This window comes from Panthera pardus, unplaced genomic scaffold, assembly GCF_024362965.1.
Source record: "Panthera pardus isolate Hobbes unplaced genomic scaffold, ASM2436296v1 HiC_scaffold_12, whole genome shotgun sequence".
NCBI lineage: Eukaryota > Metazoa > Chordata > Mammalia > Carnivora > Felidae > Panthera > Panthera pardus.
In genome coordinates this window covers 55853114-55867269 of record NW_026526677.1, presented here as the reverse complement: position 1 = coordinate 55867269, position 14156 = coordinate 55853114, and the positions used below count along the sequence as shown (strand labels likewise).

Sequence of the window (14156 nt, the reverse complement as noted above, 5' to 3'; positions counted from 1 at the left end):
GAAATCTTATCTCTAACTTGTTAGTGTGCCACAGATCTGCCCCTTTCTAAACCATTAGAGCTTTTCTGGGGGTTTTGCCTGCCTCATTAACTTGCTTTGTGAGGTCGATTAGCATTTGATAAGCTGCTTGTTGTCCCCTAGCCAGGATTCTAGTGAGCTTTTTTTTTTTACATCTGTCTTTGAACGTCTCAGTTATCTGGGAAATCAGCGGAGTGGGCCTCCCCCTTGTATCTTCCCTCTCTGGAACCAAGCAAAGATGTAACCTACAGTTACAAGGGTCAAGCTGTAACCTACAGTCATTTTTTAAGGCTCATATAGTTCATTCTTTTTCCTCTGTCATCAAGCCTTCAGAAATTAGGGCAAAACTGACCTGTCACATCTTTGTGCTGTGGGCAGAAGTAGAGGTCAGCCATAATGTAGAGAATTGAGGGGACAGAGAGGACCATCCCTTTTCAAAGGAAAGCACGGTAGACAGCCCCCAGGTCGGGGATAGTCTGAAGTGTTGACTGAGACCGTTCTTGTTCCACACGTAGCAGGTAAGAACTGGGGTGGGGGCTTCAGTATCTCTGTGAAGCAGTTTGGCCACCCTTTCATAGGGAAAGGAGGCAGAACTGAACTTGTCAGAGGCAGGGGCTGGATCTGATTCACCTTGAGTTCCTCTGTGCCTAGCTTGGGACAGTACATTGATTCGGTTTTGATTAATGTTTGTTGAGTAAGTGAACAAAAATGTAGTTGATACTGTTCATCACCGAAGTCTAGTGGAGCTGAGTAGCCTAGAACAGATGGATTCAGCAAGAATGGTTTTTGGTTTTAATTTTTTGAATGTGTTTTTTGAAGTGTATGTTGGTGGTGGGATGTCTTACAAGGTTTTTTTAAAGTCCCTGTGGCTCTAACTAGCACCTGCCATAGTGCCTCTGAAAGAGGTCACTATTTTCTTACTTTGGTACAGACAGTACCATTTTCTTTCCCAGTTACCCAGGCAGGACCTTTCAACATCATCTTGAATTCCTCCCTCTCCTTGGCAGTGATTCTACTAGGTCATTTTCCTCTCATTTTGTCCTTTAGAAGACTTCTCACATCTCTGCCTCTGCCTCACTCTGGATACCTGGCCCTCGTGGCTTGGTTCTGCTCTAATCTGTGCGTATTCCCAGGGCATTCCTGTTCATGTGACCTCAGGAACCTTCTTCCTCCAGTCCTCCTTTCATTGTGGTGCCCCACAGCTGGTGGACCTCAGGGATGGACTCTTTATTGCCAGGAGGTTGAAATCTAAAATCTCCAGCCTTGGCATTGAAGAACTTTGATCAGGGACTCCTCTCCTCCCACCAGTCTTGTTTCCTACTCATTTCTAACTCCATACCTACCCTATTTTTTTTCTTCCCGGATCCTGTAGAATTTCCTAAGTTCTGGATTTTATTTTATTTTTTATTAAAAAAATTTAATTTTTTTAATGCTTATTATTTTTGAGAGAGAGAGAAAATTAGCGGGGGAGGCCCAGAGACAGGGAGACACAAAATCTGAAGCAGGCTCTAGGCTCTGAGCTATCAACACAGAGCCTGACACAGGACTCGAGCTCATGAACTGTAAGATCATGACCTGAGCTGAAGTCGGACACTTAACTGACTGAGCCACCCAGGCACCCCTAAAAAATTTTTTTTAATGTTTATTTTTGAGGGAGGGAGGGAGAGAGAGAGAGAGAGCGAGCAGGGGAGGGGCAGAGAGAGGGAGGGAGACAGAGAATCCAAAGCAGGCTCCAGGCTCTGAGCTGTCAGCATAGAGCCCGATGTGGGGTTCGAACCCACAAACCACAATCCTGGCCTGAGACGAAGTCGGACACTTAACCAGTTGAGCCACCCAGGCATCCCTTGATTTTATTAATTGTATCATGGTACTGCTCAACTTGTTCTCCCCGCCGTCACCCCCCTCCCCCACCCCCACCACCTCCACCCCCAACCCAACCTTGTTCCCTGTAAACTGGTAATTAGATCCAAGCTTGATTAGCTGAAGGGTTTTTTGTTGTTGTTTTCTTGTTTTTGCACAGATTCTTCATAGGAGAATTATGTACCACCTATAAGTTAGCATTTTGCAATTCTTTTTTTTTTTTAATTTAAATTTTATTTTTTTTAATTTACATCCAAATTAGTTAGCATATAGTGCAACAATGATTTTAGGAGTAGATTCCTTAGTGCCCCTTACCCATTTATCCCATTCCCCCTCCCACAACCCCTCCAGTAACCCTCTGTTTGTTCTCCATGAGTCTCTTCTGTTTTGTCTCCCTCTCTGTTTTTATATTATTTTTGTTTCCCTTCCCTTATGTTCTTCTGTTTTGTCTCTTAAAGTCCTCATATGAGTGAAGTCTCATGATATTTGTCTTTCTCTGACTAATTTCACTTAGCATAATACCTTCCGGTTCCATCCACGTAGTTGCACATGGCAAGATTTCATTCTTTTTGATTGCCGAGTAATATAGCCTTTTGCAGTTCTTAGTGAAAGGAATTATCTTTCAAACCCTAATGAAGTGGTAGATCTACACAGTTAACATCAGTGGCTGGTAAAATCATTAGGCTGACGATACCTAAGCCTACCATTTAATTTTAATGTCACGAAAATATGGGCAGCCAGGTGTGATGCTCTTTGTGTTGTAAAAGTACAGTAGGGTGTAGCATGGTTTTTGGTATGTGTGTTTGTTTTTGTTTTTGACTTAAGAATAGATCAAGGTGGGATGCTTGGTTGGCTCAGTCATTGGAACATGCAACTCTTGATTTCGGGGTCATGAGTTTGAGTCCCACTTTGGGGATAGAGATTACTTAAAAAAATAAAATCTTGGGGAAAAAATAGATCAAGGAGTGTTTGTTTTTGAGGAGATCAATTTCCTTGGCTTAATGACAAGAGCAGTAGAAATGTCCGAGAGGTAAGCATGTGTATCCTTGGTTTAGCAACTGTAGCTTGGTAACCTGGTGGGAAATTTTCACTGGGAGGGTTATAAATTCAAGATGCACATTTTCCAAGTTGTCTTCTAATGCACTGCCTGAGCCTTAGACTAGGAGAAGTGAAGGTGTAGGGAGGGTAAGAGAGGAGGGAGAGAGAACACAAATATATGTGTGTGCGTGTGTGTGCACGCACGGTGGAGGAGAGGGGCTGTTGAAATTCCACGTTAACCCTAATCTCCATCTCGGATCCAGACCAGTGCAAATCAACTTCCTTTGGGAAGACAGATGTGTTCTTGGTGAACGTGTTCTGGCTTTTTCATTGTGGATGATGCTACTGTTGCTAACCTAAATCAGATGCTGGTTCTCCAGGGAAGGCCGTGGAGGATGGCAGGGTTGGTGGCAGATAGCAGCTGTGGGGCTTGAACAGGTCTTGTTCTTTGGCCACTTGGCCTTCTTTCTGGGAAAATACATTGACATCAGCCCCTCTATCAAGTTTCCCTTTCTGTTCTATGTGAGAATAGCCTGAAGCAAAAAGGCTGTCCCGTCTCTGATACCTGTGAGACTTGACTAGCAAAGTGTAGTAGAGTCATTTTGCCAGAAAACCTAAAGCTCTGACATTTGTGTTACTGACCTTGACCTCTCCTCTTCCTGTTATAAAGCATCCTTCATCTGTTAGTCAACCCATACGTACTGAGTACCTCCTGTACCCTAGCTTTCAGGTCACACAGTTAGAGGGGTCATTTGTAAGTGATGCTGTTGTATCAGTCAGTGCTGCAGAAAGTCCTGAGGGGGAGGAAGGAGTCATGACTGGTAGTGGTTGTGGATAAGACTTGAACTCACTTTTTTAAAAAAATTTTTCTAATGTTTACTTTTGAGAGAGAGAGCATGCAAGTGAGGGTCAGAGAGAGAGGGAGACCCAGGATCTGAAGCAGGGTCCAGGCTCTGAGCTGTCAGCACAGAGCCCAAAGTGGGGCTCAAACCCACAAACCTTGAGATCATGACCTGAGCTGAAGTTGGACGCTTAACTGACTGAGCCACCCAGGCACCCCTGAACTCACTTTTAAAGGATGGGCTGGATTGTTCCAGGTCCAGCATGTTTAAAGCATATTCCATGTAACTTTACTTATCCTAGGGGCTTAGTGGGGGGAAAAAGAGGTTTTGTGGTCAGATAGGTTTAGGAAATAATTCACGTTATATCCTTTTCTTTAGAAAATGCTCAGTTTGGTTTAACCCAGCGTTTCTCAAACATTTAACCTGAGAACCCTCTTTGTTTTTTATCTAATGGAGTACACTTAGGGAAATTACTGCTCTGTGCTGAGGCAAGGAGTCACAATGTTCCAGATTGTGGGTAGGTAGGGAAGATGGCTCTTTTAGGAGCCTGGGAGGAGATTGGCATCTCCTGATGGCTTTGTAGGAGTCCCTAATCACACACCAGCTATCCAGAAAATGGCTTGTGGGGGGTTCACTTGGAAGAATCCTTTGTAATCACGTGGGAGAGGGAGGGAGGTACATTCGTGGTCTTTGCTTGGGTGCTGCTTATGCTTTGCAGGATGTCCGGCACTGCTAAGTTCTCTGGTTCTCAGGCCCTCCCTGCCCTCCAGAAAGTTGACTGAAACCTGGAACATTCAGTAGAATCTGGAGGTTGAGGAACAGGAGGCCCCTTTAATTAGTATCTCCAGCCATAGAAGCCCAAGGAGAAAAGTCTGCTTTCTGACTTCTAGTGAAGCTGTTCCCCGGTGAGGTTGACAGGGCAGTTAGCCTGAGCACCAGGGGCCCGGGCTGTGTGAGGGCTCCCCCTGCTGCCTCCCTCTCCCCATAGCTCTCTCAGCATGTAGCCTGCCCTTCCAGTTAAACAGACCAGCGCAGCAGTACCCAGCCACTTGAGTCTTGTCCCTTGGCCTTAGCCGTCTCAACCTTTGATCTGTTGTGTTGAACTTTGCCCTGTCCCTTCAGAGCCTTGGGAATTCCCTCCTGTTCTTTCAGTTCTTTGACTTGTTTTTCCCTTTCCATCATTTGTCTTACTCTCACTGTGTTTCCCAGGCTTTCTGACCTTTTACAGTTAAGCCATTCCAGACTACTGAACCTAGCTTCCCCTTCGTCTCTGTCATCTTCGTCCTCTCCCCTCAGCCCCCTTCCCACAGAGCCTTTCATATTCATGAAGAGGGTGGCAGAGTTTTTTCCAGAAGGACCTCCTGCCTCAAGTTCCCACTTCTCACCCACCACACAGTTCCTTCTGACCAAATGGTATCTTGGTATCTTCTCCCCTGCCACCAGCATCTCTCCCAGATCCAGTGCAGACCAAACCTGAAGGAAGGGGCAGGTGGCATGGAATGGAGTAGTGAGGGGGGAAGGATTGCTAAGTACTCTGGTCCTGATACTTGTTCTTTTTCTAGCCACGGCACTGATGAGGGGCAGCAAATCCTGCAACAGCCGGTACCAGAGAGACTGGACTTTGTGTGCAGTTTTTTGCAAAGTAAGCACCTTTTTTACCTAGCTGAGAAGGAGCTGCTTCCTCAACTCCCAGGACTTTGGGAGTCCAGAGGAACCAGCTCACAGGTGTCTGGAGGTGCAGAGGCTCAAGGCTGCTGACTCTGTACCACAGAGATGAATATAACTGTTTCCCTGGGTCTGGTGATGCTTATGCCGTCAGGGAAGAAGAGTGTCCCTTCAGTCCCAGAGCCCATCTCTAAGATCCAGGTAGAGCCAGAGGGTCAGTTTTTAGGACTCAGCACCTTGGGCTCCCAACCCCCCCCCCCCCCACCCCCCATGCAAGGAGTTGGAGGAGAGGGATGGATCCATGTTATCCTCTTTCCCTTGTAAGAAAAACATTCCCCTGGATGATTTTGAATTAATTACCTAGGCAATAGATGGGGCAGAGGCAGATTTAGGTTGAGGTCTTGGCTCTTCTACTCACAGCTTGTATGGCCTTTCTGGACGTAGGTTTTTTGTCTATAAGATGGAATAATTGCTCTTAAGGTTGATAGGTAGTAAGAACAGATGTAAAGTTAGCACAGTGTCAGTTCCCCTCCCTTGTACAGTCATGGACACAGAGTCCTCCTCTTTGACACAGGAGCTATCAGCCATCACCCCCTCAGGAGAGTTATGGGAAAGGTGATAATAGATTTAGATAAAGCAAAGGTTAATTGATAGTTGGCATAACAGCAGAAGAACCAGGTGTCCCTAGTCCTCCTGGTCTAACTCAGCTTCAGGCTTCCTCTACAACCTTACTTGGAATAAGACCCTAGAGTGACCTGGAATCTCTGGTTCCTTCTCTGTGGTGCTGAGCAGGAGTTTATGCATTGGGTGGGTGAGTGCAACATCATGTCCCAGTGCTGCTGTGAATTCCTAGCCTGCTTTTTTCTTGAACTATCCCTGTAGTCCTTGGGCTGACCTAGGATAGAACTAACTTCAGGTGGAAATGCGTATGTTGGGGGAGAGAGGACATAGGACCAAGGAGACTTATGTCTCCTAGCCCCACCAGAGGCGGTGATTTTGTTCTACTTTGAGGTGTTCTCATGATCTCAGGAATGGTGTCCAGGAAGTTCACCCTGTTTTCTACATTGTCATCTTTACAGAAAACCGAAAACATCCCTCTTCTCCAGAATGCCTGGTGTCCGTGCAGAAGGTGATGGAAGGGTCAGAGCTGGAATTGGCCAAGGTATCTATGGAATATCGGATGTGGGGGTGGGAGGGTGGCACCAATTGGACCTGCCAGGCCTTCTCTTGGTGATGAGTACTTTATTTCTGGGGCTCATGGAGGTTAGAGGTCAGCCATCTGGCTGAGGCAGAGGCTGATTTAGCCCAAGGAGTCTCAGAGCCCATGCCCTATGACAGAGATTACTAGACTGTTACTGTGAGCCTCAATGAAGACGTGGCAGGAATTGGGCCTCACCCAGGTGTCATAGTCTTCTTTTTAGCTCAGTCTCTTTCATTCCCTCCACTTCCTGTTTCTGGGTGCTGGCCCATAGAGGGCAGTTTAAGCTTTGTAGTTAGGTTCCATGAGTCCAGGAATTCAGTTGTACACCAGGCTTTTTGTACAGTGGGCAGTAAGTCCTCAATCAGGTGTTTCCTAGTGCAGTTAAGGGCAAGGACCTGGGGCTACTGAATTCTAGGAGCTTTGGAAGAGCCTCTGGAATAGTTCAGAGTCCCCAGAACATTCCAGAGAGGGGAGCACTGAGAAGAGAGACAGTCCTGCTCAGTGACTGTCTTCTGTTTGGCTTCTAGATGACCATGCTGCTGTTATACCACTCCACCATGAGCTCCAAAAGTCCCAGGGACTGGGAACAATTTGAATATAAGATTCAGGTAAGCCCTGTGTCTCCACCACACCTGGTGGGCCTAGCTCGTGCTTCACCCTACTCCATTGGTTTTCTTTCAACAACGTATATTGTTCTTTTAAAAAATTAGGTTGTAGGGGCGCTGGGTGGCTCAGTCGGTTAAGCGTCCGACTTCAGCTCGGGTCACGATCTTGCACTCCGTGAGTTCCAGCCCCGCATCGGGCTCTGGGCTGATGGCCCAGAGCCTGGAGCCTACTTCCGATGCTGTGTCTCCCTTTCTCTCTGCCCTCCCCCGTTCATGCTCTGTCTCTCTCTGTCTCAAAAATAAATAAACGTTAAAAAAAATTAAAAAAAAAAATTAGGTTGTAGCAATTCCAGCCATTCTTTATAGGATGTCTGGAAAATATTGAAAAGCACAAAAGAGGGAAATAACAATTGCTTCTAATCTCATTTCCAGAGACAACTAACTGCTAACTTTTAAGAGATATACTTCCAAGTCCTTTTGTGTGTGTGTGTGTGTGTGTGTGTGTGTGTGTATTTTTTTAATGTTTATTTATTTTGAGAGAGCGAGAGTATGAGTAGTGGAGGGGCAGAGAGTGAGAGGGAGAGAGAGAATCCCAAGCAGGCTCTATGCTATCAGATTTGAACTTCTTTTTTTTTTTTTTTTTTTTTTTAATTTTTTTTTAACGTTTATTTATTTTTGAGACAGAGACAGAGCATGAACGGGGGAGGGTCAGAGAGAGAGGGAGACACAGAATCTGAAACAGGCTCCAGGCTCTGAGCGGTCAGCACAGCCCGACGCGGGGCTCGAACTCACGGACCGCGAGATCATGACCTGAGCTGAAGTCTGACGCTTAACCAACTGACTGAGCCACCCAGGCGCCCCATGAACTTCTAAACCATGAGATCATGACCTGAGCCGAAGCTCAGAGTCAGATGCTTAACCCACTGAGCCACCCAGGTGCCCCATTCATGTTCATATATTTAACTGTAGTTGTAAACTCTAGTGGTAACTCTACTGTGTTGGGATAATATGTAGAAATTGTGAGTGTATATTTTTACACAAACTGTCATTCCATGTGTCTCCTCCTTTCCTCTAATGGGAGGGATTAGTGAGAGAGAATATCTTTGTCCATCATGACCGTCTAGCTCAGAGCTGTTACCTTCTCTCCCCTCCTCTACTTGGTCCCTAAGTGCATTTGCTTCACTATAGAGGGAATGACCTGGTTTCCAGGAACTACCTGCCTGGAAGGGTCTGATGTTGGCTTTGCTTCCTGTATGAGCAGCTGTCCTTTATTTCCCAGAGCAGGAGGAGCTGGGATGCCACAGTGGGTAATATAGGTGACCGGGGGGTGGGGGGGTGGGGCATGGGCAGTGCCTAGAGAGCTGTGGCCTTTCACGTAGTGGTAAAAATGTTGAATCATCTCATTTTATACTCATTTAGCTCATGGCTCTCCTCTGAGGTTGAGGTTGTTGTGGCATGGGAAGGATGGGTGTCTCCTTCCTTTAACCTTTTCTCTGCTGCAAGCTGGCCACAGACCTGGTAGAAACAAATTCTTTTTTTTTGTTTGTTTTTAAAGTCCATTTATTTATTTTGGGAGGGAGTGTGTATGAGCAGGGGAGGGGCTGAGAGAGGGGGGAGAGAGAATCCCAAGCAGGCTCCATGCTGTCAATGCAGAGCCTAGCACGGGGCTTGATTCCACAAACTGTGAGATCATAACCTGAGCCAAAATCAGGAGTCAGACCCTTAACGGACTGAGCCACCCAGATGCCCCAGAAACAGAAATTCTAAAAGATAAGGAACTATATAGCAGGCTGGCCAGAAAAGTCCAATCAACTCTGTAGCTTTGGAACTCAGACAGAGAAGGGCAGATTTTACAGCTGAGCTGGTGGGTAAACTTTGGATGAGCCCTGGAGGTGTTCTCACTCAGAGAACAATAGTGAGGGTCATTTGGAAGAGGGCAACATAGTTACGTATAAAAGCTTTCTGTCTGCACTACTGTCTTTGCCCATTTTCTTTTTTGTGGTCAGGAGTGAAGTCAGGTAGGAACTCTTTCTGACCCTGGGTCATCTTCAGGGGAACCGAGAGGGCGGGAGCCAGCAGGGCAATGTGTCTCTAGTAGAATGTTCTCAGCTGGACTGGGGGGCTTTAGGCTTTGAGAGGAAGACTGGGCTCCAGCAGCTCCTGGGGCTGACACTGCTGGTGTGGTGCCCTCTATCTCTTCAAACCTCCCTAGCACCTAAAGTGATGCTCTTCTCTCTCTCTGGTCCAGGCTGAGTTAGCAGTCATTCTCAAATTTGTGCTGGACCATGAGGATGGGCTAAACCTGAATGAGGATCTAGAGAACTTCTTGCAGAAAGGTAAGTAGGGCCCATTCCTGAGGATGCCCTGTCTGAGCTAGGCACTGCTAGGACCCCAAATTGTTGAGAAACGCCGTGGGGGTTTGTTTCAGGTCCCAACCAGGCAGAGTTTGTGCTCAGGAAAAGTGTGTGTAATTGGAATAGGTTGATTTCTGGGCCACATTGCCACCATCCCAGTTCCTACCGAGCTTCTCCTGCTGCCTGGCGGTGCCTGAGCAGGACGTTACATGTGATCTCGTCTCTGTTAGGTTGTCCTTGAGCACTTCACACATACCTTTTTTTTTATTAAAAAAATTTTTTTTAATGTTTATTTTTGAGAGAGAGAGAGAGAAAGAGAGAGAGTGCATGCACAAGTAGGGGAGGGGCAGAGAGAGAGGGAGACACAGAATCCGAAGCAGGCTCCAGGGTCTGAGCTGTCAGCACAGAGCCTGATGTGGGGCTCAAACCCACGAATTGTGAGACTATGACCTGAGCCAAAGTCAGACACTCAACCCACTGGAGCCACCCAGGCATCCCTGTTTTTTATTTTTTAAGCAGTTGCTACTCTAGGCTTAGAAGCTGGGAGTAATGCCTAAAAAAAAATGGCTTTTCCCCCTATGAAGTTCATGTTCTAGGTGGGAAGGCAGATGCATAAATCAGTAAGTATGATGAAGAGTGAGTGCTAGAACAGAGAGGTACGTGATCTACCAAATGCCTTCTGGAAGTACAGTAGAAAGGGTGAGAGCTCCCCCTGTCTTCTGATGAAGAGGGTATCTAATGACAATGGGATGTGAGAAGTGGGTCAAGGCAGGTTCTCTTCCAGCCACTGAATTTGATGTTCCTCATATTCACGTTCCTCTTCAGCCCTTCAGATGGAGATGTTGGAAGTATGAGTCTAGAATGTAGGTGAGGGCTCTGGGCCAGGTTATGGGTGTACAGGTCAGTGTGTGGATGACCATTGAAGCCATGGGCACTGTGGGCAGCACAGGGAGGCGTCATCAGAACTCTGGGAGCTTAGATTGTGGGTGTAGGAGGGAGGGGCAGATAGGGAGACTAGGAATGGGTGTTTAGGGGTAGGAGAGCCATGTGAAGGTAGTCGTGGGAGCCATGGGAGGGGAGGAGGTTTTGAGAAAGGGGTTGTGTTGGCAGGACAAGATTTTAGAGTGGAGGAGTTGAGAAAGGCCATCGGCTCTCATCTGAGAGGTTGGTGGGCTGAGAGGAGGAGATCCTGCTCAAGGCTCCCAAGCTGCCTCTGCAGTGTTGGATGGGGGGGAAAGCATGAGCACTTGGTCCAGTCTCTAAGCAGGGAGGACACCCTCACTCTCCTGTGCTCTCCTTGAGCACTTGCTGAGCTGTGGAAACGGAAGCCACTTGCTTCACTGGGCTTAGGGACACTGACCTCTGGCTAACCCAGACGCCAGGTTTCGGATTCTGCCTGGTGGCCTCCTTCTATAGCTTACATATAATTGTCTGTGGATCCACTTCCACTAAGGCAAGTTCTCAACTTGTATAAAGATGCAAATCTTTTCCCTCTATTAACCTCTATATGGTTGGTTTGCTCCTTGCCCTAGCTCCTGTCCCTTCCACCTGCTCCAGCACCATCTCCGAAGAGCTGTCCCCACCCAGCCACCAGGCCAAAAGGGAGATTCGCTTCCTAGAGCTACAGAAGGTTGCCTCTTCCAGTGGGAACAAGTATGTGCTGGGCCTCCTCTCCTGGGGTGGGGCCTCAACATCCAGTCTTCAAATCCCTGCATTCTAGAAGCTAACACTGTTCACCAACCTGTTACGTCATCAGACAGCACTTAGAGTATGCTGTAGATGTTCTCAACTGCCCCAGTATTAATTAGGGGAATTGGTTGGCATCCATTTTTAGCAGAAGGCCTCAAAGGCTCTGTTCCCTGTTTATGGAATTCCTTTCTTCCTTGGAGACGATGCTAAAGTCCCTTTTCTCAGTGCAGCTCTGCAGAGGTGAGGGTAATTTTTTTTTTTTTTTTTTTTTTTTTGGACAAGGAAATTGAAATTGAGGCTAGGAGAAGGGAGAAGAAAAGCTTTCTCGAGGTCAGTCATGAGGCATGAGATAGCACTATCAATAGAGCGGAGGTGCTTAGCCTCCCAGCCAGTGCTCACATTCCTAGAGCGCTGCTTGCCCATCCCTGCCTGTTGCTCTTCTCTTCAGCCTCACACTTCAGGCTCTGACCATGGCGTCTCCTTCTTCAGCTTCCTCTCAGGTTCTCCAGCCTCCCCTATGGGCGACATTCTGCAAACCCCACAATTCCAGATGAGACGGCTGAAGAAGCAGCTCGCTGATGAAAGAAATAATAGAGATGAGCTGGAGCTGGAGCTGGCTGAGAACCGCAAGCTCCTTACTGAGAAGGGTAGGTGCCTGGCACGCTGGCAGGTGGTGTGTGAATGGGCAGCATTGGGGATTTTCATCCAGGGAAGTGCTGGGCTTGTGTGAGGAACGGCCCCTCTGTTCTCTGTTTGTTCTGCTGGCTCTGGAGCTTAGGGCTCAGCCATGGGCCAGTCAGGCTGGCCTGGAATCTGGTGCTGCCCTTGGCCTCATCCTCCCCTTCCCTTAGATTGGATGCCACCTCCTCCTTCTCTCTTCCCCTTCGTTCTTTGCTGACTCTCCACTCTCCTCCTTTCCCCTCCTCGGGCACAGATGCGCAGATAGCTGTGATGCAGCAGCGCATTGACCGCCTAGCTCTGCTCAACGAGAAGCAGGCGGCCAGCCCGTCGGAGCCCAGGGAGCTTGAGGAGCTCCGTGGCAAGAATGAGAGGTATAATTCTGCCTGCTTCCTTCCCAGCTCCACACCCCACTCTGTACCCATGGGGTGGCAGTGAGGGTGCTACCGTCTTTTCTAACTGCCCCAACTCCCTCACAGCCTCACTGTGCGTCTCCATGAGACTCTGAAGCAGTGTCAGGACCTGAAGACAGAGAAGAGCCAGATGGATCGCAAAATTAACCAGCTTTCTGAGGAGAATGGGGACCTTTCCTTTAAGGTGAGGGTTGGGGGGTGTAGTCCCCACCTGGCGGTCCGTGGGGCTGAGTTAGTCTCGAGGATTCTTGAAGAAAGGGTTGAGAAGAATGTCCTGGCATCTGTCCTATGCTCCAGTCTCTGCAGAGACCTGCATACTTTGGCCCTTTCCTTGTCCCATAATTGGCTGCTGCCAGGGACGGGGTTGTGGCCCTAAATTTTGAGTCTTGAGTTAAAGATATGGTTGGTTGTAATTGGTTTGAGCAGGGTTAGATAGTCAGACACCTACAGCCCCTGGAGTTCGGGAAACAAACAGCAGTGGTGGTACTAGTTTTGACCTTGGGTGATGGGGACTCCCACTTGTCTGTCCCAGCTGCGGGAGTTTGCCAGTCACCTGCAGCAACTACAGGGTGCCCTCAATGAGCTGACAGAAGAGCACAGCAAAGCCACTCGAGAGTGGGTGGAGAAACAGGCCCACCTTGAGAAGGAGCTCAGCACAGCCCTGCAGGACAAGGTAACCTTCTGCTTTGGGGTGTCAGGGCCACAGTCTTGGCTACCTGTTCAAAGTTCCATTTACCGCTCTATTCTTTGGGGCCTTTGGGAATTAAGCTGTCTCCTCTTGAAGGTTAATAGTGCGCCGTATTGGGAAAATGTGAGCTTAAGTCCAATGTACCACCTTTGAGTCTTATCTTTGCTGTTTACAAGGTGTGGTTCTTGGACAAGTTATTTGGTCTCTTTTCTCTCTAAGCATGCTTTGTGTAAAATGGGAAGGATAACAAGTAGCTGCCTCATCAACCATTGTAAGATACTGCATTTATTGGGTGATGCGAAGTAAGTTACCAGTGAATTAGTTACTATTTTTTTTTTAATTTTATTTTTAAGTAATCTCTGCACCCAGTGTGGGGCTTGAACTGACAACCCTAATGTCAAGAGTTGCATGCTCTACCAACTGAGCCAGCCAGGTGCCCCACTGTTATTTTTACTGCTATTTTTAAGAACCCAAATCTACCATTTATTAACCCTGTAGCCCTCGGGGAAGGCACTTAATATCTGAGCTTCAGATCTTGATCTGCAAAAGAGGGACAGCAATAGCTACCTCCCATCTCTGTCAGGTGGATTATGAATTCAGAGAGGACCCAGCATAGTCCTGGCGGCTGCTTAGTGAGCAGTGGGAGGAAGAGGGGCTGAGGGTGGGAGGTGCTATGGTTGCTGCTGTTCATGCCCAGGAAGGCTGGGGATATTTTTAAGCTGGTGAGTGTCTGGATAATGTGGGAGCCCAGACGTGTCTAAGGAAGGGTATATAGTAAGGAAAAAAAAAAACTTTTTTTTTTAAAGTAAGGAAATGTGAAGTGAACTCAGTGGCCTGGAAGAAGAAACTATTAGCAAGTCACATGATTTAATTCAGCCCTGAAATTAGGGTTAGAAAATCAGGTCCCTCATGATCCCAGGTCCATGGTTTCTGAGTTTTTTCCTAGGTCAGGGGAACAGGAGTTTTTTGTTTTCAGTGTTTGTTTATTTTTGAGAGAGAGAGCACACACGTGGGGGAGGGACAGAGAGAGAAGGAGACATAGAATTCTAAGCAGGCTCCAGGCTGTCAGTGCAGAGCTCAATGGGGGGGATCGAACTCATGAGAT

The 14156-nt window shown here is 47.5% G+C and overlaps 1 protein-coding gene across 7 annotated transcripts in view; it reads left to right on the top strand.

Annotated features, from left to right (window-relative positions):
• NUMA1 (nuclear mitotic apparatus protein 1) overlaps positions 1–14156 on the top strand; it is a 72486-nt gene that overhangs the window by 44602 nt on the left and 13728 nt on the right. For all 7 annotated transcript variants that reach the window (XM_019449654.2, XM_019449657.2, XM_019449655.2 and 4 more), the window contains exons 4-12: positions 5321–5400; positions 6503–6585; positions 7152–7232; positions 9478–9565; positions 11116–11236; positions 11762–11919; positions 12207–12324; positions 12430–12547; positions 12896–13036. In XM_019449654.2, coding sequence (XP_019305199.2) covers positions 5321–5400; positions 6503–6585; positions 7152–7232; positions 9478–9565; positions 11116–11236; positions 11762–11919; positions 12207–12324; positions 12430–12547; positions 12896–13036 — 988 coding nt within the window. The remainder of the gene's footprint in view (positions 1–5320; positions 5401–6502; positions 6586–7151; positions 7233–9477; positions 9566–11115; positions 11237–11761; positions 11920–12206; positions 12325–12429; positions 12548–12895; positions 13037–14156) is intronic.